Source organism: Lepeophtheirus salmonis, chromosome 6, assembly GCF_016086655.4.
Source record: "Lepeophtheirus salmonis chromosome 6, UVic_Lsal_1.4, whole genome shotgun sequence".
In the NCBI taxonomy this organism is placed as follows: domain Eukaryota; kingdom Metazoa; phylum Arthropoda; class Copepoda; order Siphonostomatoida; family Caligidae; genus Lepeophtheirus; species Lepeophtheirus salmonis.
The window spans coordinates 25,972,398-25,998,503 of record NC_052136.2 but is presented as its reverse complement, the minus strand read 5'-3'; the positions used below and the strand labels follow the sequence as shown (position 1 = coordinate 25,998,503).

General features: G+C 33.0%; 4 protein-coding genes and 1 long non-coding RNA gene across 6 annotated transcripts; 1 reads left to right on the top strand and 4 right to left on the bottom strand.

The window, feature by feature from the left end:
* Positions 1–913: 913 nt before the first annotated feature.
* LOC121119877 (putative ferric-chelate reductase 1 homolog) lies at positions 914–9,808 on the bottom strand. The gene is made up of 2 exons (XM_040714698.2): positions 3,318–9,808; positions 914–3,069 (listed from the first exon to the last, which is right to left on the bottom strand). Exon 2 carries the CDS (start codon positions 3,067–3,069, stop codon positions 1,075–1,077), a length of 1,995 nt encoding a protein of 664 aa, XP_040570632.1. The 5' UTR covers positions 3,318–9,808; the 3' UTR covers positions 914–1,074.
* Positions 9,809–11,919: 2,111 nt separating this feature from the next.
* ArgRS (arginine--tRNA ligase-like protein) lies at positions 11,920–14,696 on the bottom strand. Its single transcript, XM_040714328.2, has 3 exons — positions 14,412–14,696; positions 13,846–14,343; positions 11,920–13,751 (listed from the first exon to the last, which is right to left on the bottom strand). Exons 2-3 carry the CDS (start codon positions 14,150–14,152, stop codon positions 12,025–12,027), a joined length of 2,034 nt encoding a protein of 677 aa, XP_040570262.1. The 5' UTR covers positions 14,153–14,343; positions 14,412–14,696; the 3' UTR covers positions 11,920–12,024.
* A 2,404-nt stretch (positions 14,697–17,100) lies between these two features.
* ric8a (ric8 guanine nucleotide exchange factor A) lies at positions 17,101–19,513 on the top strand. Of its 2 annotated transcripts, XM_040715838.2 has the most exons (6): positions 17,123–17,368; positions 17,482–17,648; positions 17,712–17,839; positions 17,938–18,607; positions 18,675–18,918; positions 18,982–19,513. In XM_040715838.2, the coding sequence occupies exons 2-6, from the start codon at positions 17,592–17,594 to the stop codon at positions 19,362–19,364; spliced, it is 1,482 nt and encodes a 493-aa protein (XP_040571772.1). In that variant the 5' UTR covers positions 17,123–17,368; positions 17,482–17,591; the 3' UTR covers positions 19,365–19,513. The 2 variants fall into 2 exon arrangements, with proteins under 2 accessions (XP_040571771.1, XP_040571772.1); XM_040715837.2 differs by having other exon boundaries at positions 17,101–17,648.
* A 370-nt stretch (positions 19,514–19,883) lies between these two features.
* On the bottom strand, positions 19,884–21,936 carry CCT2 (chaperonin containing TCP1 subunit 2). Its single transcript, XM_040715836.2, has 3 exons — positions 20,861–21,936; positions 20,446–20,798; positions 19,884–20,385 (listed from the first exon to the last, which is right to left on the bottom strand). Exons 1-3 carry the CDS (start codon positions 21,733–21,735, stop codon positions 20,009–20,011), a joined length of 1,605 nt encoding a protein of 534 aa, XP_040571770.1. The 5' UTR covers positions 21,736–21,936; the 3' UTR covers positions 19,884–20,008.
* A 2,172-nt stretch (positions 21,937–24,108) lies between these two features.
* Positions 24,109–25,181, bottom strand: LOC139905653 (uncharacterized). Its single transcript, XR_011780586.1, has 2 exons — positions 25,127–25,181; positions 24,109–24,958 (listed from the first exon to the last, which is right to left on the bottom strand). It is a non-coding gene; the product is annotated as an uncharacterized lncRNA (long non-coding RNA).
* Between the last annotated feature and the right edge of the window lie 925 nt (positions 25,182–26,106).

Below are 26,106 nucleotides of genomic sequence, written 5' to 3'. Positions count from 1 at the left end.
ATTATAGTATTATATATATAATATAATGATATTTATGTGACGTAATAGCACCGCCACTGATAGTCGGGACATCATGCGTGATATCATCAAAATAATAACTTTGATCTCTAAGGAGCTTTTTTACTGACGTCATAAATTGCATTATAATTAAAGGAGACGGTATCTTAGGGGCTCAAAGGTGATATTTTTACTAAATAAAATGGACAAATTTTCAATAAATTTTGATAAAACTTCATTAGATGGTTTTTAGAATACAAAACTCTTGTAAATAATATTTCTATGATTCATAGCTCATTGAAAAACAATAAATATATTTTTGACGCAATTAGACTACCCTTGACATTTAATTGGCATTGGAAATACATTGACTAAGAGGGATTTGAATATCTAATAACTAAAGAACATAAAAAGAGAAAGAGGTCATGGATTATATTATTTAAATTATAATTTGTACTTATCTGACATTTAATAGATAATAGTTAGCGCACGAATCTCTCAAGGACACAAGGAAGTTTTTGATGCCTCAGAGATGTAAATTGCCAAAAAAAATGTTATTTTTTTCAAGTGCATTTTTACTCCTTTATTAATAATATTATAATTGAAAAGTATTTAAGATATCTAAGAATTGTATCTATTACACAATCTTTGGATTACGAACGCTACATCATTAGCTAGGTCGAGCTGTGTATTAAGTTTTTGCAATAATACCTACTCTTAAGTACTATTTATGTCACGCTTGTGAAGTAATTTGACTCTATTCAAAGAAGTCGTCAGATTGGGTCCTCATAACAATTTAATATCATAATAACAACATATTGTGTGTACAAATGCAATGCGTGATTATAATAATAATTAATAACCATATGCTGGCTAAAAAAACCTTCATTTTTAGATATTAAATAATAAATACGTATTTATAGGTACTAGAGACAAGATAAAATAGTGTTACGTCTCAAATTTAATCATAGAAATTAAAATATAAAGGGTACATAATTATTTTTTATTATTGAACTAGTATTTGACTTAATCAGGAGATTCAACTTTACTATTATTATTATAATGATTTAAAGAATATTATATCAATTTACTAATTGTCATAAAAAAATCAGAGATTGGAGCAAAAACAATAAATAAAATTAAACAACACGTAATTAAAATATTAATAATGATATAAAATGAAAGCATGAATTTCCTGGATCCTGCTCCAGGAGAATCTCGTTTGAGTTCATCATAATCAGGATAGGACCCACGTCCCAAAAATACTTCATTATTTTTATCTCGATTGCAGCAACTCAAAAAGTTAAAAATGAGATGAACAAAGAAATGAAATCCAACAAATCCCACAAGGATCCAATCCATTTCCTTAGGTAGCTGTGCTTTGTTTAAATCAACAGCAAAGAAAATAGTAACGATGGCAAGAATATAAGTGGAGTTTCCAACTAACCAATGAATCCAATTAAATATGGATCTCCTAGGATGTGTTGGTCCACATCTCATAAGTGCAATACAAAGCTGAAGCAAGCAAAGGCCTGCGGTAATAACGCCTAAAAGGGCGTGAGGATTCTCTTTAATTGGAACTGCAGACCATGAAAATTCTAATTCCATGAAGATAAAAACGACTGCAACAATGGTTAAACTGATTACGATTATCATGAGGAACCAGTGACATAAGAACCAAGCGTCTTTTTTGATAATCTTTGTAGCTGTCCATGTTGTTTTAAAATATCTTGAAATTATCATTCCAATAGGAGCAGCGAAAATCCAGGCTCCAATCATTAAACTTCCATGCAAAATTAAGTATAATCTCGACTTTCCAGAAATCTTTTCTGTGAGTCCTAAGGCTTGCTTTTCTCCTGACGATAATTTTTGATTGTGTTGACGAATGGATCCGTCTATGTAAGGGCCATTGGCAATAAACAAAACATAAGCATCTTTGAGAAGTGAATATGATTTCTTAGGATCATTGAGAACTATTCTTTCTTCTCTCTCATAGGTACATGATATAAAACCATCTTCATAAGATCCACTAAAGCTACCAGGTACAATCCCCAATTGAGGAGGCTTCAAAACTTTATTCGAATATCCAATATTATATCCACTAATTACATCAATTTTATCCAATCCATAGTCATAGAAGCATGAAGTCGTTAGGTCATCTCCCATTCTTGAATCTTCGGACAAAGCAACTGCTACATAACCGGAGCTCTTTCCAATCATACTGAACTTTAAATTAAGGCCATTTAGTTCGTATGCAACTATAGAAGAGCAGTCCTTTGTGTTTACGCATCCTCTAGGCATTCCAAAACAGGATTTCATCAGCCCACAACCTTCGTAAATTGAATGGTCAGATTCAACTTTTGTTTTTTCTGTTGTTGTTGTAGTCGTTGTAGTCGTGGTAGTAGTTGTAGTGGTTGTGGTTGTTGTTGTAGTTGTTGTTGAAGTAGAGGTAGAAAGGGTTGTTACAGTTTCGGCTGTATCAGCCTCGACTGCTATTCCAGGGCCTTTTTTATTTTTTTCTATTTCTGCACTACTCAAAGTTGTAATTGGCTCCTGAGTTGTTTCTTCAACTTCTCGCTTAGAAAAAGTAACGGGATCACTTTCCATCCTTACCCAATAGGAATCGTAGAGGACCAAACCACTGTATCGAAAAACAATTTGTTCTCCTTCAGATACATCAGAAGGAGCGAACCATTTAGCACTCACTTCAGATTTAAGATTATTACCTTGATGAGTTATGGAATTATGAATTCCCTTTCCACAAGTCATATATTTTGACTGACCAGACTCTGTTTCAAAACTCCCAACCTGGGTACTTAAATCTGACATGTTTCGTGCTTGAATAATGAAACCTTTAAATGGAGTGGAGGAACGCAATTTCAATTCCAATGAGCCACCAGGTTCCACGACATTACTTGCTAAAATAATTTCAAACGGAGACTCATTTAAAGGCTTTGGGTCGAAATCATGCCCTGGTTGCATTTGTTTGCACGCACTATCAGGAGCACCGATCGTGTATCCTTTGATAATTTTAATGAAAAATAGAAGGCCTAAAATTCTTGGCAGTAACATCTGAAAAATGATCAAATCATGAAAATGACAGTTGTATTTTTATACTATATACATATACGTGTCATGCTAAAACATTTTTGTTTTCAAGGTTATATTGGTTTAACTTACACATACTTTAGCGAAGTAATTTGACCAAGAAATGATTTAAAATAATGATTAATAAACCATGCATGATATAAATTAATTTATAGAAGTCTGGTTAGCTCAACACAAATGAAAATTAATATGAGTGCGTGAATATAATTTACCTCTAAACTTTATAGATGATGTTACTATCCAAAATAAAGATGGTTTTGGTCAAACTTGGCGAATTAAAATATTATCAATATTTTAGAGAATTGTACTCCATTTGACCATAAGTATTCTACGTAATTATTGTACTATGAACCTAGTACATATACATACACTGAAAAATATCACCTTTTGCTGCCCTATTATGACTGTTTACAGGTAGAATAATTTTGAACTGTGATGGTTCTATCTTTCTTCTGTAACTATGTATTTCTTAGGAAAGTAAAATGAAGGCGCGTGTGGGTTGATAACTGTTAGTTTATTTTACTTTTTTTTTCTCTCGAAAAGGCGCGTTCATGCTTACATTATGGGCTCCATACATGTATCATCATGTATGGTTGTATTCACTTGCCTGAGGTAGGGATTTTTTCTGTAATTCGTACGAACATGAGTAAGAAATAAGCATGTACCTGTGTAACAATAAAATATTCAAGCAATTAATTAATTATTGATTATTATTTAAAATGTTTATAATTTAAAGAAAATTCAAAAATCTCTGCTGTTCTCAAATAATTTAATTTTATGGGAAAAAAATTTCTAAAATTATATTTTTAATATTCAGATATTAAATTTTTGGAGAAAAATTTCAAACATCCATAGCTATTCACAGAAAATTAAATTTTTTGGTAAAAAAATTTGAACAATTAAATTAAATTTCAAATAGTAAATTTTTTAGTAAAAATCAAAAATTCCTTAATTTGGTGTGGGCTACAACCCTTCCAGCCCATTCCAAAAAATATATGTAATATTGGTTAGATGAATATCAAAATGATTTAAGGAGTATTTGTTCAAAAGTGTACATCTAAAAGAGAGATTGTGTGTCTATGTTTAGATGCCCTTTATACGTTCCCACACCCTTGAACCTAGGGGGATGAAATTTTGCATGGGCCCCTCTTTTGAGCTGGGACGTGCTAAGACGGGGTGTCAATTTTTGGGCGTGTCATATAAGGGGGTTTATGCTATACCCAAAACACAAAAACCTTTTTTTTGCAGCTCAAGGGGGTTGAATTATTTATCAATAAGTGATTGGAGTTTCAAAAAACAACTATACGAATAACTACGTTTTCTAAATTTATTCAAAATCAAAAAAGTTATAAAGAGTAAAAAAAAGAAATTGGTGAAAATTGCAATTTCGTTTATTTCAGGTGCAAAAAAAATAAACTTTCAATGGAATGTGGGATTGGTAAATAGAATAAAGTTTGAAGAAATTTGTTTGGAGATTGGTTTGCATATGCATTTGCCAAATAAAAATCGATTTTGAACTGAAATATCTGTCATTTTCTGAATAATTTTTCAATTTTTCTCTCTTTTGCCCCCATTTTTTCATCAAGCGTCCATTTTCAATATTTTTAAAAGAAATGCCATAAAACGATACATTTTGGACATAAAATTTGAGGCTCTAACTTTCCGCTGAAATATTTTCAATTTTCGGAATATTTTGTAACATAATTTTTATGTTATATATTAAAAGATTTGCAAAAATGAACCAGTTATCTAGAGTTATTTTTTCGGCAGCATTATTCTTCAGAACTTTTTTGTTTTTTGTGTTCAATAAATTCTATTAACTATTTTTTTTTTCAAATTTTGTGCAAAAAAGGTTTTTTCAATTTTCTTCAATTTTTTGAAGTAAATAGAAAATAGACTTCTCTTCTAGACAATTTTTAGATACATAAATGTTGGTATGTTATTTGAAGTTTATAGCACACTATTTTTTATATATTCATAATAATAGTACTAAGGTTACAAAAGGCATAATAAGAGTATTTTTTTGAGGGGAGGGGGTTTGCGATTATGAGACTTTGTAGATTCCTTTACTTCACCGGATTGATATAGTGTGAAGAATCCAAGAGAAACAGAATTATCAGGATCTTTTTAGACAACAACGAAACATTCATATTATAATTCTTAGTATATAGAATTATTTTCTGAATAATTTTTTAATTTTCTCAATTAATTAGAACATTTACAACGTGATCTCCCTCTCCCTCCTTAGCCCGAGGAACGCCGGATAATCCTTAATTAGTACAAATATAATATTCTTTGAATCTTCTTTCAAATATCAATAAACAACGTCAATAGTGTAAGTTAATATTTAATACTGACAAGTAATTGTTGTAGGTACATAAGAAGAATTCGAACTATGAAAGAACTGTTAATTTGCTAAAAATTGCACAAAAGTATAACATAATCTTTTAAATCATTTCATTAATTAGCAACATTTGGATATAGACATGGTCTATCACTGATGATTCATATATATCTCTTAAAGCTAAAATGTTTTAAATCTTTATCACATAGTGATTTTAATGTTATGAAAGTTTTCAGTTGAAAAAGAGATTTCGTGAGCACAAAATCACGAAAAATCTGTAAATTAGTATTTTATAGAAATATACATGTCATTGTGTTACACGTATTATATCCCACAAACTTTCATCAAAAAAGAAATAGAAAAAAAGCAAATTCTTCTTAATTATGGAATTACTATTTATTTTTTAATTTTTATTTATATATTTGGTTGGTTTGCTAAAAATATATTGTCGACTCATGATAAAGTATAATAAAACAATATTATAAAATATAATGAAATAATATGTTAAAATGAAATGATATAATGTTGTGTGGAATTAAAGTAGATGTTGATTATTTTTTAAAAGTCTCTTAAAACCGCAAGGTGAATATGTTCTTCTCACCTCTTCGGGGAGGCTGTTCCATATCCGTATAGTTCGATTAAAAAGGCTATGTTGGAGGTAATTAGTATTTGCCGATGGCTGAACTAAGTAAAAATTGGAAGACAGCCTAGTGTTGTATACCTTACTACATACATTGGGCTTGATATTACAATGACAGAGCCCATTAATAACTTTTAATATCATAACCACATCCTGCAGTTTCCTCTTCTTTTCAAGCGACAACAGCTCAAGTAGATGTAAACCAAACTCATAGGGATATATCGTCGCAAACCATCTTAATCAAGCGTTTCTGTACATTTTCAAGAGCTCTAATTTCCTTTCTATACATTGGATCCCACAACTGAGAAGCGTAGTTTAAAATAGGCTTAACATATGCTTCATAAAGCTTCTTCATCAGCTTCATATTTCTGGTTTTAAAACTCCTTTTAATAAATCCAAGCGCTCTGTTTGCTTTTCTAACAATATTGGAAATGTGAGTGCTGAATTTCATATTAGAAGATGTCAGCACTCCAAGATCCTTAAAGACAACCACATTCTTCATTTCTCCAAGATCAATAGCACCGCCAAAAATCATAAAGAAACTCTTCTCAAGATTTACAGGAACTCTCCAACGGTCGCTCCATCTCAGAAATTATCTGAGGTCATGTTTGGCCTCCTCTTTTGAGTGGCAAGCAAGCTTTGTGTGGTCAGCATACATATATATTTTGGATCTGAGGTTATCACAGGGGTCATTAAGATAGACAAAGAAGAGGACAAGTCTAAGGACACTACCCTGAGGTACAGAGGATGGGACTTTCTGAAGCTGATCCAATGCCTTTTATCAGAGCTCGATTTTCTCGATTTCTGAGCCAAGATAAAATCCACTCCAATAGTTCACCCCCAATCCCAATACAATATAGTTTTTGCTCGAGCCCATCATGCAGCACCTTGTCGAACTACTTGCTGAAGTCAAATTATAAGACATATGTATTCAGTGAGGAGTCCTTACTTCGAGCAACATCATCTCAGAATGATAACAGGTTTCTAATACAAGACCCTTCACTGCAGAATCCATGTTGTCTGGGAGATATCAAATTGTGTTTGTACAAAAAGTTTCACACTTCAGAGTTGATTAACTTCTCCATTAGTCGAGAGATCTGGCTTGTGATGGAAATTGGTAGGTAATTACGAACATCCTTATGGCTTCCTTTTTTGTATATTGGGATAATATTGGCGCATTTCCAGTCAAACGGCACCACTCCCTTCTGCATTGACTTGTTGAAAATCATTGTAAGGGGGGAGTAAATAACATTACTAAGCTTCTTCCGGAAGAAAGCACAAATACCATCAGGAACCTACGAGAAAGAACTATTGAGGGATGAAATGTCTTTTAGGACAACTGATTCTGCAAAGAAAATCTTGAATAGGTGAGGACAGTTATGTGGAGGGGTTGATCAATGTAGGAAGTCTCAGAATCTGTTGAGTAAACTGAGTGAAAGAAGTCTTTAAAAGATTTGCTATGCTATGGTCGTCGTTCATTCGAGTACCGTCAACCAATTCAAATTCGTTAAAAGTCATATTGAGAGGCCCCGATTTGTATTTCATGTAAGAGAAAGCAGGTTAAGGTTATTTTTATCAAAGTTAAATAACAATTTATCTTCAAATTTTACGTCTACTCGAAGACACCAGAAGTTTAACATAATTTTGGAGAGCTTTATACTTTTCTAAGTTTTGAGGACATAGGGGTTTTTTGTATTAACACTAGGCTTTTCCTTTCTTCTTTGCTAATAAGATGATACTCCGATTAGTCCATGGAGATCCTTTATTATTATGAGATTTTTTTTGGGAACGTACTTATCAATAAGGGAGTGAAGTATATCACGAAATGTAGAGCACATATCCTCGACACCTGGTACCATGTTCGTGGAGATATTCGAGGCGGAGAAGAGTGAAATACAATATATATACTATATAGCCTTTGATTGGGCAATATTGAATTCTGGTATCAACACTTTTGAATACAAGAGCTATCAAGAAAATCAAAAATCTTCAAACAACTGTAGAGATTCTAGGAAGGAGAATGAGATAATTATTCTCCCTTTGTTCATATAATCGTATTATAAATTACACAATTGAACAATTAGGGGGGGGGGAACAAATGAATTCAAGACAAAAGAAAAATTTATCTTGTAGCACATAATCCAAAACTGATGTCCGTTTATCTCTGAGTCGTCTGAATTAGTTTCTATAACCTTTTTTTAAATTAAATATAGATCATTTTTCTATAATATAAGCTATGATATTTCTCATCACTATATATTATGAATAAGTTATAATGATCTAAAGAAGAGTGTCGTTTTTCATCATTTTTCAGCCTAAAAATGGAAATATGTAGAGTTCAGAGCAAGGTACAGAAACAATAAAAACACTTTTACCTAAGTTTGATTCATCTTACTTTTATTTTGCTGATTTTTTTAAGAGTAAAAAAGGATAAAATTTTTAACGCTCAATTATAATTCGCTGATTAAATTGGAGAGAAGGGTCCGCTTTATTGAGACTTCTACGACATCTTGATTACCCGGGCATTATAATATTGCCCCATACAAGGTGTTGTTTAGTAAATCATTTTGTTTTCTGGACTTTTATCTAACTTTCAGTGCCTTCAACAAGCAACTTTCAAATTCGAAACACGAAGTCACACTGCTAATCAACAAGAACTTCAGACCAACAGTTCAATTTCGAGAATCGGATGCGAACCTTGTAAAGGTATCCTCCAACCTTTCGGGAATTTCTTTTGATATTCTGGGAATTAATGGCCCAAATTCGGACAACAATAATTTTTATAGTAAAACACTTTTGCCAATAATTATAAGTGGATACTTTAATATAGAACTGGACACTAACAGGCGCTTTACAAATCCTAAGGGAAGCACGAATTCCTGCACAAAGAAAATACTTTGATCAATCATTAAAGTAAATTATCTCTATGACGCAGCCGAAACTGTAGAAGATTATAGCCCTACTTTCTTTTCATCTGAAAAATCCTCCAACCCCGTGTCCTCAAGAATTGACCTATTTCTATTCAGTGGTATTCAAAAGCAATCAGTCACGGTATATAAAGCAATCGATACCAAAATATCCGACCATAAGGGACTACAAAAAAATTAATTTGATACATTTCCCAAATCATATACATAAAAAAGCCGGGAAACTCAATTCAACCCTTTTAGATCTACTCAAAGTCAATGATGGAATCGTGGAAACAATTGAGACCACGGGATGCAAAGTCTTCTAAGAAGTACAAAAGATACCATCAAAGATCTAAGCTATATGCAGACAAGCTGGAGCCCGAGAAGCTTCCAATAGGAAAAGGAAAATTGATATCATTGAAAATATAATTAAAGAGGACATTTCAGATCGTGAAAAGAAATTCAAACTGGATCAAATCTTTCGAGTTTCTGACCAAGCATTTCGAACCAGATTAAAATGGAACAACATCGAAGACTTATCTAAATTGAGGATAAAATGTGATATAATGGAGAAAAAAGAAACAAAAGCAAGGATTAGTAATTCATGCTGGAAAGTGGAGAAATATCTGAAGATCCTACAGAAATATGTAAAGAAATAAAAACCTTCTTCTCTGAGCTGTATGTACTTCGATTGTACAGCACTTAAGAAATCTTCAGATGTAACCATCAATCTGCATTCTTCTGCAAAGAACTGAGATGTAATGCGAACCTTGGATTCACAATTCTTCCGGATGATAATAATTACATTGAGAAACATTTAACGATACAAGAAATCATAACTACTCTGAGAGAAAACGCTGAATCTAAGAAAACTCCTGGACCATTTTGGTTTTTGTTTTGAATTTTACAAAAAAATATTTACTTTATATTGCTCCTATTGTATTACAATTTAATGAAAAGATAATGAGCGCCCGATATTTTCCTGAATATGCGTAATATCCTGATATATCATACTGATTCCTAAAAAAAAAAATAAAGATGCAAAATTCATAAAAAATTTGAGGCCTCTTACTATGCACAACTGTCTTTACAAGATTTTTACATACATTATTTAAAAATGGATAAAATTTTACATGAATCTCAGTATGGCTTCTTGAAACATAAGCTAATGGACTGCATTCCTTTCACTCTACAAACGTGTATAGAAAGTAACAAAGAGCTGACGTAAATGGCTGTGGACTTCGCCAAGGCCTATGATACTTTATAACACGAATATATTATCAAAACCTTGTACAGAAAGGTTCTTGAAGACTATATCATTCGAATGGTCGGCGTAACATTAGTAAGAAACAGAACAGCCATAAGGTATGGAAAACAGTACAGTTATTTTGAGAGTAAAAGGGGTGTCCGTCAAGGAGATTCACTGTCTCCAACAATTTTCATGATATGTTTAGACAAACTTTTTCGTGATGTTCATTCAGAAGCCACGATAAAAGGACTTCAACTATCTGACTGAACTTTAAAATGTCTGCGCTATACAGCCGACCTAACTATGGTGCATTCAGGAAGTCCTATCAAAACTTTAAAATCAACTAAACATTTATACGCATACTTTAAAGTTTTTCCTACAAATCTGGTCTTTTGTGAATGGAGAGAAAACCGAACTTTTATGTCCTTATGGACCCATAATATTCAAAGAGTGGCCACTATTTAGTTTTGGAAAAAATCTCAAATTATTAGGATCATGGGTTGGCCCGATAGTATGTTGATGAATTATAAAGAAATCTTCTAAAGGATAAAAATAGCTTTAAGCCACTACACCTACCTAAATATATGCACATAGATTAGAATAAGCGTATGGAACACGTACATTGTGCCCAAAATCACCAAATTGTTGCGAATATCTCCTTTCTTTCCGAATATAGCTTATGAGATTAATTTAATTGAAGTCTTTCCTTAAAATCTTAAAGAAGAAAAGTATGTCAAGTCAAAAAAACATAACTGATCAAATGTGGTGGCCTAACGTGATATCCTTTGCTAATTTTTGAAAAGGCCTCAACTCCTAATGTATCAGGAAATTGTGGGACACACAACACTTTTGGAGCGCCCAATTGCATCACTTTCTGGTTACAAAATGATTAAAATATACAGAACGCCCATATTCAGGGATATCCAAAGCCTTCGAAAAACTGGGCAGATTTTCGGTTCGACTCAAGGGATTTTGTGATGGGTCTTCCGAAGTAATCAAAAAACATGAAGTCTCCTTGGGATGGGGGATTTTTCATTGGAAGTAGCCGCAGATTTATAAGAATCAAAATCGATTTTAAAAGGAAGTACTTTTAAAATCTAGATCAGTACTTTTTGTACCTGGTACTGGAAGTAAAGAAGTGAGCCTCACCCCTTTTGAAAAGAGAAACTAACTACGTTAGAATATGTGTTTAACGTAGTTTCCTTGTTTTTAGATTGATTTGTTTATTTTTCCCTTGATCGATCTTTCCCTAGAGTCCTTTAATATTAACAAAGGTTTTCATTCAGGAATAGAATATGTCTCGCTCCCTCCTTCTCCTCACGCTCTTACAAAAAAAAACATATCTAGTTTTGAGGGCAATATATATTTTATATATTTACTTTTTCGTTGCTCTTATTTTTCATGCCTTATTGATGGGTCTTCTCATGTACCCACGAAACCTCAACTTATATAATCAAATATTACAAGTTGCAAATTCGTCGCCTTAAAATAAATTACTTTATTATTAGATTTGTAGTTCTAATGACAGTAGAGCTAAGAGTTAATAAATTTCATAGAATCATAGTGTCATAGAATCGTCAGCTAACAACAAAATATATAATAAATTTTTGAGTGTATGAATTTTCCTAATTTCATTAGAAGAATTTAGTAGAATTGACATTTACAAAAAAACAATTTGTATCAACTAACAATTAATTAGTTAATGAATCAATTTATTGTGCAGTATGGAAATATAATTGATTGATTATTATTATCTAAACGCGAAAATTATTCTTTTTCACATCCTTTGAACAGGATCGATACCAAGAATATGGAAGCACTGGGCTAAAACTTTAGAGGTTGCGTGACATAGAAGAATCCTTTCCATATTAATTTTAATAATTTTACCAGATTCATTCTTTTCAACACAATAGCAATTATCATAGAATTCAGTGAACACTCCTGCAACCTCATACATGTACTCACAGAGGGTATGAATACATAAGTCATCAGCAATTTTCTCAATTACATCCTGAAATCTAAGCAATAACTTTGATAATTTAAATTCTTTTTCATGAGAAAGAGAAATCTCTGTGGATGAGGCCGCAGATTTAAGATCATCATCACTCAAATTAGCGTTTCGAGCAATGGATCGTATACGAGTGTAGGCGTATAACATATACACTGCTGTATTTCCTTTATCTTCGAGCATACGATCGAATGAAAATATGTAATTATGCGTTCTGTTATGACTCAAATCAGCGTATTTTATGCATCCATAAGCAACTGCATCTCGTGCCTTGTCCAATTCTTCTTTCGATAACACCTTATCTCTTTCTTTTTCCAAGAGTTTAGCTTCAGACCTACGAATACCCTCATCCAGTAAATCAACAAGTCTCACGGTGTCCCCACTCCTTGTTTTAAATTTCTTTTTGTCCTCGCCAAGAACAACTCCAAAGCCAACATGGTCAATTCTGACCTTAGAGGGATCATACCAACCAATTTTTTTAGCACAAGCAAAAATAGATTGCAAGTGAGTAGCTTGACCGAGATCAACAACATAAATTAACCAATTTCCACGCTCTTCTTGAATGCGATGGCGGATTGCTGCCATGTCCGAAGTATCATACGTGAACCCTCCATCGGATTTAATCACTGTCAGAGGGATATCTGCTCCATCAGCAAACATCACTTTGCGACCCTCATCCTCCTCCAGCATGTTAGCTGCTGTGAGGTCCTTTACAACCTTTTTCATCAATTCCTGGTAAAATGATTCACCCCGCTCAATTAAATCTTTCGTACCGAGACGAGCATATACTTTTTCAAACTCTTTTCTGGATACATCACAAATTGCATGCCAGGCTGTTATATATACAGGATCCTTGGACTGTAGACTAACAACACATTGATATGCTCTCTTCTTGAAAACTTCATCCTCGTCAAAACGCTTCTTTGATTCTTTATAAAACTGCATCAAATCTCCAATAGGGGGTGATTCTTTCGTAAAATTAGGGAACTTGTCTTGAAGGTGAGCAATGAGCATACCAAACTGAGTCCCCCAATCTCCGATGTGATTGATTCTTACTACTTCATGTCCTAAAAACTCCATAAGACGGCTTATAGATTCTCCAATAATAGTAGAGCGAAGATGTCCAACGTGCATTTCTTTAGCAACGTTCGGAGAGGAGTAATCAATCACAACCCGGCGAGGAGTAGTGTTGGGCGGGGGTTTGATACCCTCTGTTAGGATCTCCCTGACACTATGTGATACTTGTTTTCGATTAATTTTAATATTAATAAATCCAGGGCCAGCAATTTCAGTTGATTCAATCCACGGGTTGGGAGTTTGAAGATGTTGAAGGATATTTTGAGCAATTTCACGAGGGTTTGTTTTAATATTTTGTGCCTTGAGCTTCCCATTGATCCCCATGGCTCCATTGAATTGATAATCGCCAAAGTTATTGTTTGACAACGTGATTGGGCAGGGGAAATCTTGGCCATTTGGATAGGCACTTAATACTGCGGCTATAAATAGTCAAATAAGTTATAACTTATAATTAATGAATAATAATATCTAATATTGAATTTAGAAATAATATTATGATCAAATGACAAATACCTTTAAAAGCAGCCGTTAATTTATTCAATATGGAGCCATTTCCTTCCTTGACAGGAGTAAGAGAATGAGGATTTGAGCCCTTTTCAACTTCTGAAACGGATCTTTCCAAAATCCCTTTACGATATTTCAACTTGGAATTTTCATTTCTAAGTTTCTCTAATTCAGGAGGAATCTCTTGAATTTGAGTCTGAGCCTTGGTTGTTCTATTCGTAGCCTTTTGAAGAGATTCCAGTTCCTTCAACAGAGTCTGTAATTCCTCTTCTGCTTTATCTGCTCTATGAGATAAAGAGTCTAATTGGGATTCCATCCTTGAAAATGATCACAGAAAGAGAGAATTAAGAGAGAGAGTCAACCTCTTGCTTCATTCACGTGTAATATTAGTTATTTTATCATCTTAAAAAATTGTACATAAATAAAGAACAAGACTTTGTACGTCATACATTCCAATCTAATTACATCACTTCAAAAGTTTTCTAATATCTAGTTGCTGCTGGAAACCTAAATAAATAAATAAGAAATTCATCAATGAGTACTTTCTGGAGGAGCACAAGCTCCTATCACGCAACCTGTAGAGGTGATAAACATCAATTTTTATGACAAATTCTTGTTGGTAAACTCATATGATCTTTGTCTAATTATAAAAGAAGTTTTGAAGAAGTTTTGTCGTTGTTGTAGTTTTTTAACATCATGTGGTGTTTTATTTAACTCTTACATTTTGGGTTAACATTTTAAATCCCCAAAAATTTGTTTTTGGGCCAAAAAGGATGGACTTACTTCACGTTCACTTCTCAAAATTAAAGAAGATATTTTGTAAAAGGTTTTCTAAAGTAAATCGTCAAAAATAATTGAACTAACTATTTAAACAGATAAATTTGCCCTTCAATAATAAATTATCAAAAAATAAAGTTCTTGTTTGTAGAAGATTATGTAGTATCAGTTTCACTCACATGGTATTTTATTTATTTAATAAATATTAATCTTGTAATAATAAAATAATTCATTCATTACCGACTTTATAATTTTTTTTTTTAAAACTTAATTTTCTTCTCCTCGCAGACATATCTGGTAGAATACGAGTATGTTTCTGTAAACTTTAGGATTTTGTCTAACAAATAATAAAATTTTGAGAAATTATATTTACTTAGCAAAGACATTATAGGACTTCCAAAAATTGTTTTTTTAGCAAAAATTAAGTAGGTTAAGAGACTTAAAGAACTAATTTATATATGATTACGAATACTTTTTTTGTCCGCTACAACTCTGTGTAAAAAAGGTTTGAGTTTAGACACTCTTAATTACTCTTAACACTCGACTTTTTAAAATACGTTTAAAAAAAAAAGTTAATTTTCCTCCACTTCTGGACATCTCCGTTATAATACCTGCAAGATTTCGTAGACTTTAGGATTCTGTCAATCAAATAACAAAATTTTAAAAAATTATATAGATTTGAAAAATTATGTTTTTTAAGCATCAATCATGAACTATAAAAAGGGAAATTTACATCTTATTTTCATACTATACAGACTCTAGTAGCTATGAAGAAGCTAAAAAAGGGAACATCTATCTGGTAGACTACCATAAGGAGTACTTTATTTATTTAAATAACGTACTCCTAGACTATTATTAGTGACCTTGTAACTTTCAACGACGGCATTTAAGCTATTTATGAGTATTTTCCAACAAATTTTCTTTGAATAGAAGATATACATCATTGTCTTAACAATAAGGTATATTTTTATAGTAAAAAAACCATTAATAATAAGGAAATCAATAATATATTAAGAATAAGTATTATACACTGAACATGAAATGCTCATGTGAAAAACATAAACTAAAAATAAGATCTTAATTTGTCATTTATCTTGAATATAATATATATAGAGTTTAATGTAATTATCTTGCTAACATAACTGAATATGATGACTTAAATAAACTTTTTTTGCCTTGTGATTTTGACAATTTTCTCTAGAGAAATATATATTTTAGTAATACTCGGGCAATCAAATTTTCTACAACATCCCCACTTTCATATTGCTTGGAATAGTTTTTAATACAGACCAATTTAATAGTTCTACAACTATTAATAGGAAAGATTTTAAAATTTCTACTCGCCTGACAAAAATCATAATAACAAAATAAAACTGAACGAATCAATGACAATAAGATAAAAAAATAAAATAACAGGAAACCTCATAAATAGGGAATTTAAATATAAAAGAATATCATTGATGTTCTAATGATTTTTATTTGTTCAATTAATATTCAAACAATCATATTAGTATTGATACATTTTAACTATTGTCTTCAATCAAACAACTTTTAATTATATCTCGTATGTCACACATTAAGTAATTTTTTATATTTTTGTAAAAATGCTATCTCTTCGAGAGTAATAGTCCAATATGCTAACGATCAATTTAGCTGTTCAGAAGAACACTTCTGAGTCAATAAGTGTGGGAATTCTAACAAAATTCAGATGTTCCAATAGAAATCTACAGAAGTTAAGAGGTCTCCTATATTAAAAAACAACAACAACATATAATCACTTAACAGTTCCCAATAACTATTTATAAGTAATAGCAGAATTTAAAACGCTTTACAGACCAACATATCGAGAAAATAGAAGCCCATTATCTTTTACGCGTCTAGAATCATATTCCACTTGTTTTCTAATGACAAAAAACACTGTAGTAATAAAGAAATCAGGCATGGGATTGAAGTATCCAGATTATATAATTATCCGTATAGACCCTACATCACGTTACATTACTGGGTCTTTGAGTTGATTATTCTGTCGTTTTATGGAACTCCTTAGTTCTTATATGTAGAAGTATACGATGACTCCGTAGAAGATCTAGAGCAATTCATATATAATGACAATGATTAACGATATCAGTAGTCATTATCATTGACTTTGATATGAAGAGTCTCCTGCACAATGAACGATCCTTCCATTAAAGGAGATCCACTGAGTGAAAGGCCCGAGATCTTTTGAATAGACCATAAGAGAGTTTCAGAAGACGTGTAAATAGGATATTCCTAGGAACAGGAAGGATGGATAGAGGCAGATCCATATATCCGATTGCTCAGTAAGAAAGATCCATCTAAATGCCCATGAATGAAATATCAAATATCTTTCCACGAAGTTCCAACTTTTCTAGAGTAATTTATATAATGAAAGCAGAAATGGCAAGTGCTACTTACACGCGTCTCAAGGTTTAGTGAATCAAAAAGAAGTGGTGAGTCCCCCTTCACACTCTAATCCCAATCTTAGAGAACTTAGTACCAGTATAATTCGAAAGAACAAGAGTGACGTCATTTTTTGAGGAAGCGTGAGAAAAAATTTCGTGTTTAGGCTTAGAAAAAGTGCAATAATTCAGTGCTTATTTGACAAATAAAAGTCGTTTTGCATCAACAAAATTCTACACTCAATAAACATAACAGAGACTTATTTAAAGTACTTGATTAAGTAATTTTTGAATTTTTTGTAACCTAGCTACTAGACCCTGAATGAATCTTGAAAGTGAGTCAATGAAGTCTGTCAAGTGAATTCTCAATTCTGAATCATTCCATAGAATAAATAATAGAAATTGGGAATTGTAATACATTCTTAATTCTACTATTATTCTACTATAGGCACTAGTGTATACTCCTCCTACTAATCATAATTTATATTTAATATTTGATATGAGTGAGTGAATGGAATCACTCTTCTTTCCCTTGGTACTTAAGTCTCTAGTCTGAGTATGGATTTAAAGAAAGGAGCGGATTTGGGAGATCTTCTTCCCCAATTTATTAGTCAAGTAATTGTATGATTCAATCCCAACATTCAGTCACTTATTTTCAGTTATTTCATACTTATGTAGAATGAATCCTCCAAGGAATTTGATTTGGAGTACAAAACTCAAATGTGGGAGCTTATGGTTCAAGAACTGTCTTCTACTAAAGTTCCTTCCTACCATGAAGAAGCACTGAAGTCATTAAAAATTCTTAGGTAACTTCTAAATTGTCCCAAAGTTAAATCCAAAAATCATTTGCTTTCGTTATCATTCAAAGTTTTTAATTTTTCCTATAATTTATTTCTATTTATAGCCGAGATAAACAAAATTTAAATGAGCTTATCAAAGAGGAAAGCATTGGGGTCCTTCTTAAATACGGACTAGAATTGCCATACAAGGAGTCCCAAATTCAAGCATTGAGTTGCTTAAATAATCTCCTACTTCAAAATGAAAAAACATCTGCCATTTGTTCAAACTCTGCAGTCCTCAAATCGATTTTGCATAAAATTGAGGTCTCTTACTCCTCCGATGAAAATAAAGATAATCCACCTCTACAGCACCTCCTTGGAATTACTGTAATCATAACCATACTCAAACCCATTGCAAGAGAAATCATAGTTAAAGAGTGTCGAGGCAATGAGATTCTATTGAACTTGTATGAATTCCTTCTATACAAAGACAAGTCCAGTAATAATGTGGGGGTACTCTGTGAAACGAGTAAGCTCTTGTACAATATTTGGCTTCTCGCAAATGGAGATAACTCCAAGGATCAATATGAAAGAGGAGTCAACCTAATAAGAAATGTATTTACAACATTTGGATCTCACCCCGAGAAGGAAAAGATTATTAAAAATAGTATTAACTTACTCTCTGCTATCCCTCCACACTTATACAGCAATCTCCTCATCGTTTCGTCTGAAGAGGAAGTATCAATGACAGTGCCCAAGGAGTGCTTAAACTATTTACTTAGTCATTTAGATGACGTAAGAAATTCGTTTAACTTGACATTTTTTCGTTCTCTTTAATATACACTCATTTATTTTTTTAAAGGATGAATTGGAATTGGAAGAGAGTATCTCACCAACTCTCATGTTCTTATGTCAATTTTCAAGACAAAATCGAAATGTCAGAAAGTATTTAAGAAGGGTTATTTTACCCCCCCTCAAGGCTGTTCAAAATCGTCCTGAGATTGGAAATGAACCTAGAAATAAGCTTTGTAAGCTCCTCACTTCTCCTACTACAAGTATAGAAACACTTTCTTCTGAATTTTTATTTGTTCTCTGCAAAGAACAAGGTAATGTTTGAGTCAGTCCAGTACTTATTACTGTACATATAGCTAACTTTTTATCCCACTTAGTTGATAGAATGGTCAAATACACTGGTTTTGGCAATGCTGCAGGCTTATTAGCTCGCAAAGGTCTACTAAATAGAACAGGAAGAAATACGGATTACTCAGATGAAGATTCTGAAACTGAAGAATATGTATCTAATTCTCACAAAATAAACCCAGTTATAGGATGCATTGACAAACCACGTCCTTCTCCATTTGAAGGTATGTCTGAGGAACGGAAGGAGTATGAAGCCATGAAACTAGTCAGTCTAATCGACAAACTTAATGGACAAGGGTTGATCCGTCCAGCAATGCCAGGCCCAGACGGACAACCTGTTCCAGTTGATCATATGATGCAGATTACTGAAAGAATCCAGGCACAAGACTTATCAAATGACGAAAGCGACTAGACTTATACACTTAAGGGAGTTCGTTAAAGACGATTTTTAAAATTTTATCTTAACTTTACTCATGCAAGATTATTTTAATTTGAAGCATAATGTATTTTATACATTGAGAATTAAAGATGACGAAATAATATATCAACCATTCCATTGAATTTTCCTATACCCTGATCCAAGTTGTTGCAAGAAACTCAAAATTCAATTATAGAGCGACGATCCTTAGTCTTACTTCTATTTTAATGTCCAAGTCCTTTACAAACACTATATCCTTTTCATTGAGACAACACGTCGAATCCCTAACTGTCGATACGACGGCAATATAATTCAACAGATTAACTTCCTGTTTTTTCTTCTTCCATGATTAAGATTTTAAGCCGTGTTGGGTCCTTAGATCATTCATAACGGGCGCAATAATTGATAGATTTTAGTTAAAGCGACCAGTCGTCATAAATTTGATAAATAATGCATCTTTGATATATACAAGGAATAATGTTTACCAATATAATAACCCTGTTGAAAATGTAATAGTTTTCATTAATTTATTAAGATTTAAGATGAGTTGGTTTTTTTCAGTTTACAAATTATTAATCAGAGTGATTTTAATCGTTTTAATATGTTATATAAGAGATGAGCATAGATGGTTGTTTGTTTTAACAGTGTCCTCGGTCTACATCTCTTTTGCGAGGCGCAGCCTTAATGATATCATCGACCCTGACGATCATTTCAGCTGCCTCAGAAGCAGATACAAGTACTTGATGCTTGACACTAAATGACTCGGTGATACCCAAGTCCTTCATATTTCCAACAGACCCCTCATTCATGTTAAGTCCCATCTCTTTGTTTCCTTCGGTATGAAGAGCTCTAAGTTCGGAAACGAGTTGGGCAGCATCATATCCACCATTCTCAGCAATAATGGAAGGTAGTTGACGTAAAGCGTGTGCGAAGGACTCCATGGCTCTGGACTCTTTTCCAGGTGTTTTAGCGGCAGCTTCCATAACAGCATTTGCCATTAACATTTCGCTACAACCTAAGAAAAGTCATGAGATTAGTACAAATTTATCAAATGGGAAGATAATATAATAATCACCTCCACCGTAGACAGTTCTCGTTTCTTTGACAGTTGAGGTAAGAACGCAGAGAGCATCATGTAAAGATCGCTCAGCTTCTCCAATAATTTGCTCTGTTGCACCTCTGATGATGATTGAACAGGCTTCTCCAAGTGGGACACCACTGAATTTCAAGAGGTTTTCTTCACCAATCATGACTTTTTCAATGAGATCGCAGTGGCCGAGTTTAACCAATTTAGGATTTCCAAATGTGGAAACAATTTCACCTCCAGTGACAAGAGCTAATCTCTCAATACCATCAAAGTCAGCATGCTCAATGGCCATGACTCCCTTATCCGCAAATAGTTGCTCAGGATAGTTGTAAATCAATTGTCTAAAGAGAAAAAAATATGAATAAGAATAAAAGATCCGCTTGATAATGAGAGAAAGACCGACCTGTTGATAAATACGTTGATGCCATGATCACAGATCAATTGAACCTTGTCTTTCATTTTTTCCTTTTCTGCTAATTCAATTTCAGCCACTTTGGAAACAGTTTCAACGCGAACTCTTGATCCAAATACTTTGATTTTGTCAGTATCCATCGGAGTATTGGCAATGAGGATTTTAGCATTTTCAATTCTTTGGGGTTGATGTATACCAGGCATCTTACTCAGAATGAAACCTTCATCGAGGAAAGAATCTTGGAGAGTTCCACCAGGGACCTTAATTATTTGAATAGCATCCAGATTTCCAGATTTTTTGAGTCTGAGAACGGCATCCACGGCCATTTCAGAGAAGAAGTCCTTGTGTTGAGAAAGGATTTTGGAGCTGAGAGTGGTTTTGGCGATGTTGAAGAGGTCTTGACGGAATTGCACTTCATTATCCCCGTGATCCAGAGCAGCTGCTTCCAGAGCAGACTTGGCCACTTGTGTTGCCTTTCTCCATCCAGAAACGATCGTTTGAGGATGAATACGAAGCTCCACGAGTTTTTCCGCCTCCCGAATAAGCTCCGAAGCCAAAACAGTGACAGATGTGGTTCCGTCTCCGACCTCGTCATCCTGCACCTTGCTCATCTCCACTAAAACCTTGGCAGCAGGGTTGTCCACACCCACGGCCTTCAAAATTGTGGCTCCATCATTCGTTACCTCCACACGCCCTTCATTCCGTCCCATACTCCACAGGATCTTATCCATACCTTTGGGTCCCAAGGTGCTCTTCACAAGATCTCCAATGGCCATGGCTCCAACAAAGGATGACAAACGGGCCGTTTCAGCCTTCTCTTCATCGGCTTCATGCTTTAAAACTCGAACTGGATTCAGGGATGTCATTGCGGATGGATCCTTCTCTTCTCTTCTCTGATCTCTAGTACAAACGACGAGGGGAATTCAATTGGAATCTTCCAGAAACTTCCCGAAAAACACCTTCTATCACTATTTCTATCTCTTTCTCTCTCTCCTTCTATCAGCTACCTCTTCGTTTCTTTCCCGGCCCTGCTTCCTTCTACTAGCACGAGCTTCACCCGGCTTTTTAAACACATGTACGTACGTACTTTAAGAGGCTTTTTTAAAACTATTTTTTCAAAAATAGTCACTCAACCTTGATACTAGTGCTGGGAATTGTTACTCTTTTTAGTGAACAGAATCACTTGAATCAGCTCTAAGATACTCCCTCCAATAAAAATAATCTTCTGCTATTTTTCTGAATGATTCAAATTGATATTTAAAGAATCTGTTTTGAATCAATATAGCAAAATTTTAAAGATTAATTAGTAACGGAAAAATTGTAAACCATTAGATATCAATTTATCTAATATATATAAAATATACTTAAAAAAACATTATGGTATTCATTCGGATCGAACTGCATTTAATCCAATTTAGTACTAAATAATACAAGCTAGCTGACTTTAGTTGTACTTAAACAACTTCTGTGTTCAGAGATTACTTGTCCTATCTTGCAGAAGAATCGTTCCGATGGGAAATTTTTTTTCATTAAGTCTAGGATAAATAATCCGTCGACTTTGCCATCAGACTAGAGGGTCCGAAGTTCTTGATATAAATAAACTACTACAAAAACGACGAACTTTTAAATTTGCATCTGAACAGGGATTACAATATTCTAAAGTCTAGGTTTAACTAGTTCAAAATTGGACGACCTCACTAACATGAATTTGAAGGGATGAAACAAGCTTGGGAGGTTTTAAATCCCTCTTCCTAATGTTATTCTATAGATTTTTTTCTAAAAAAAAAATATATTATAATAATATCTTGAAATTGGGCCCTTTTGTTCGTGGGCTTTGTTAATTAGCCTCTTCCACCTGCTATCTTACTCCAAAAATGCCTACTCAATAGGATAATGTTACCTTCCAATAGCCATGCATTTCTCAAAGGATAAGGATTAGGGATGCTATTGAATAGAAATGGAAGGGTGCCGAGGCTGCTCCCAAAAAAAGGGTGCCCGGTAAAATTATTGTGTTAAAAAGGTTGGGATAATATCGTTGCGTGATAATATTCGGGTAAAGCAAACATTTGAATGAAAAAAAAATCCATCTTATATACTAAAACACGGCAGGTTAAATTCTTGCATAGAAGCTACTCTGAACATCAAGGACCCTTTGCAATATCCCATAATACAGTTCGGTTCACTAAATAGCTTGAGGTAAAACTTCAAATGTCACTTCAGCATTCCTTATATCCTAATACTTCAATATTGCACGAATAATGATATAACATCTTTAACTTGTCCTCTAGTTAACCCATTATGGATGTACGAGTTCATTTCACTAATAAATGATTATAAGTCAAGATCATCTGCACATCCCGTGGGCCGGGGTGTATTATAGCATATGAGAAGAGGTCCTTTATGCTTTAAAACGTGACGACGGTGGAGTTTAAACTACCTTGGGGCTCAGCACTTCACTTGCACAACCTGTGGGCGGGGTTGTATTTTTGGAAATTATTATATGTCCTATGGCTATTAGTGAGTTATTTCTTTTGATGATTTAGTTCTTTTGTTCAGGAGCCCATTAAGAAGAGATATGTCACAAGATTTCAGTGCCCCCTTGTGACATATATCAAATCACCCAAAAAGAACTTAATACAATATATAAATACAAAAAAAAATAATTTTATTGAGCTTAATTATTATGAAAAATGGAATAATTACTTAAATAATAATTTTTTTTGATAATCGCAGTTCGTATTCGTAAATTTATGTGCATTCTTATACTCAGACATAGTAAAAAATAAAATTTTATAACATTTGGAGACATTTATAGACGACTTAATTAATGGAACCGCTACTTCAGTTATTGAATTTACAATTTTTTCCATTTTTTTGAATTGATTTACATATGATTTGAATAAAGCCTCTATTTTTGCAAATTGATCCAAACAGTACGAAGTCGCAATAGATTAATTGGAAAACATATAGTTACTCAACGAATCTTAACTGAATTGAATTATCGAGGGTTTTATTAGACCAATTTTTGGAATGTGAAGACTTGCAACTTAAAAATTTTATATGGTTTGAATTAAATACCGAAGAGAGGCGCATTCTTAAAGACTTAAACTTTGATTCTGCTTCTCAAATTTTGACATCTTTCTCCTTCAACTTCTTATTTAACTCCTTTATAGACTCCCAAGTTGGATTTATATGTTGATGTTTATTTCGTTTAGATGTTTTACCTCAGGAGAAATATCTGTAATACAACATACAATTATAATTTTCTAATAAGTAACTAATACAAAAAAAAATATAATTATACGAAGTTTCATCTTCTATTGTTGATGAAATTAGATTAATGTCCACTAAGTCTATTTCTCTATTTTCGGAATTAGGAGGTTCCAAATAAGGAGTAAAGTATGTATGATCCTGAAATTATGTAGATCTTTTTTTACCTAAAATTCGAAATAAAAAAGTTCCTTGAGATTTCCTTAATTATTAAATTTCCTTAGGATAAGCATTGTTCTCCCGAATGAAAATGGGTTTGTTTGAGTTTTTTGTGAGGTTTGGAACTATAGATTTTAGATGTTTAAGCAATGTTGGAATGGCGTGAGAGTTGGAATTCTTTATTTCTTCAAAATGTTTAGAGCACAATCAAGAATTATATTATGGTTTCCAAAGATTTCATTTCATTTTTAGGACCCATTGCCTTCCAAGGAATTTGTTGCTTGGTGATGAAAAAAGGGTCATCCCCTCAGCTCAAGAACGATTCTTGTAATCCACGGCGCACGACAAGAGGGCATACTTGGGGTATTTTAACAAAATATATCGTCTTTGTTGGGTTCTTCACCTAAAATATAGTTTTTTTGGAATATTTTGGGCCGTAACCCAAACACATGAGATAGCCAGCTATCGTCAACCCGGATAGCCGGTGACGTAACTCTACTTATGGGGGTCTGCTTTTGTTAAAACAGTTCAATTGGTGACTTTGTGGTCGTTCGTGTAGGCGAATTAGGGAGCACTCAAATTATCAAGATTCAAGCTAATGAATTACTGTGGGATACTCGAATATATCCCTCATGCAACTGAGACGTTTCAATACGTTAACTAAAAAGATTTCAAAAAAAAGAGATTAAAAGTAATTTTACTTTTACTTTTATTTTTACGAGTAAAAGATTTTACTTATTTTAATCATAATAACTTAACAAAAAGGTCAACATGGATAGAAATATTTGATTGAGGTTGAGTGATATATTCTATATATGGGAAACTTACGCTATAAACGAACAAATCCCTCATGCAACTGAGACGTTTCAGTACGTTAACTAAAAAGATTCGTTCAAAAGAACGAATCGTTCGCGAACGACACAATACTACTTGATACTAGTCTGCTTAACAAGGAATATAAAGCAATAAACTTGTTCTATTTCTTATCCTTTTTGGAGGGGGTATTTATCCCAATTCTCTTATTATATGCAAGGTTAATAGAAATACATTATATTTCTATTAACCTTGATTATATGATAGTCTAACACTAGGACAATTTTTGACTTTGTCGTGAAATATATTATAATGTTCAAATCCAAGCCTGAAAAAAATTTGTACTTATTAAGCATGTAAATATTATCTCTAAAATAAGTTTTGGAGCCATAGTTTTCTAAATTATCCTTAAACAATTTATGCTACCTCAATGGACATTTTTTCACCTACCGATATTACTCCTTAAAACATGTACACAGTCTCATATATATCGAAATTCATTCTTTTGATGATTTTTAGCAAGTTAATACACTTATTAGAAATATAACCGAATTAGTTATGATATGAGAAATCCGCGAAACGAGATAATAAATAGCGTTTTTATGTGAAGTCATGTTGGCCATTTTAGGACCCTATACAATCAATAATGCCCAATTTTCATATATATTAAGAAAATAGTGAAATATTGGATGTCAAAACATGATCCACAAATAAAAGGACTTATATTGTCTTATCAAAAATATATGTACTCCTCTAATGCCTTGTTTTATAAAACATCAGATCCCAATGTCTATCAAAAAATCATAATTGTACAAATTTAGCCATTTTTAGGGATTAATTCAAACTTCACTGTTTATCATTGTATCAAGTCGTATTCAATACAAGTGTTCCATCTTTTTTAATTCTTAAAGTCATATTAGAAATTGGTCTATTTTATGTAGTAAAAATATCAACTTTAAGGCCAAAGATGGGGTCGCCTTCAATTATGATGCAGT

Excerpts from the sequence above, each read along its gene's own strand:
- ArgRS (XM_040714328.2), bottom strand. The coding sequence starts at position 14,152 with ATGGAATCCCAATTAGACTCTTTATCTCATAGAGCAGATAAAGCAGAA. Across the intron at positions 13,752-13,845 it reads ATTAACGGCTGCTTTTAAAG|CCGCAGTATTAAGTGCCTAT; the intron begins GTATTTGTCATT and ends GACTATTTATAG.
- LOC121119877 (XM_040714698.2), bottom strand. The coding sequence starts at position 3,069 with ATGTTACTGCCAAGAATTTTAGGCCTTCTATTTTTCATTAAAATTATC.
- ric8a (XM_040715837.2), top strand. The coding sequence starts at position 17,592 with ATGGATTTAAAGAAAGGAGCGGATTTGGGAGATCTTCTTCCCCAATTT. Across the intron at positions 17,649-17,711 it reads TTCCCCAATTTATTAGTCAA|AATGAATCCTCCAAGGAATT; the intron begins GTAATTGTATGA and ends ATACTTATGTAG. Across the intron at positions 17,840-17,937 it reads AAGTCATTAAAAATTCTTAG|CCGAGATAAACAAAATTTAA; the intron begins GTAACTTCTAAA and ends TTCTATTTATAG.
- CCT2 (XM_040715836.2), bottom strand. The coding sequence starts at position 21,735 with ATGACATCCCTGAATCCAGTTCGAGTTTTAAAGCATGAAGCCGATGAA. Across the intron at positions 20,799-20,860 it reads ATCAACGTATTTATCAACAG|ACAATTGATTTACAACTATC; the intron begins GTCGGTCTTTCT and ends TTTTCTCTTTAG. Across the intron at positions 20,386-20,445 it reads GAGAACTGTCTACGGTGGAG|GTTGTAGCGAAATGTTAATG; the intron begins GTGATTATTATA and ends GACTTTTCTTAG.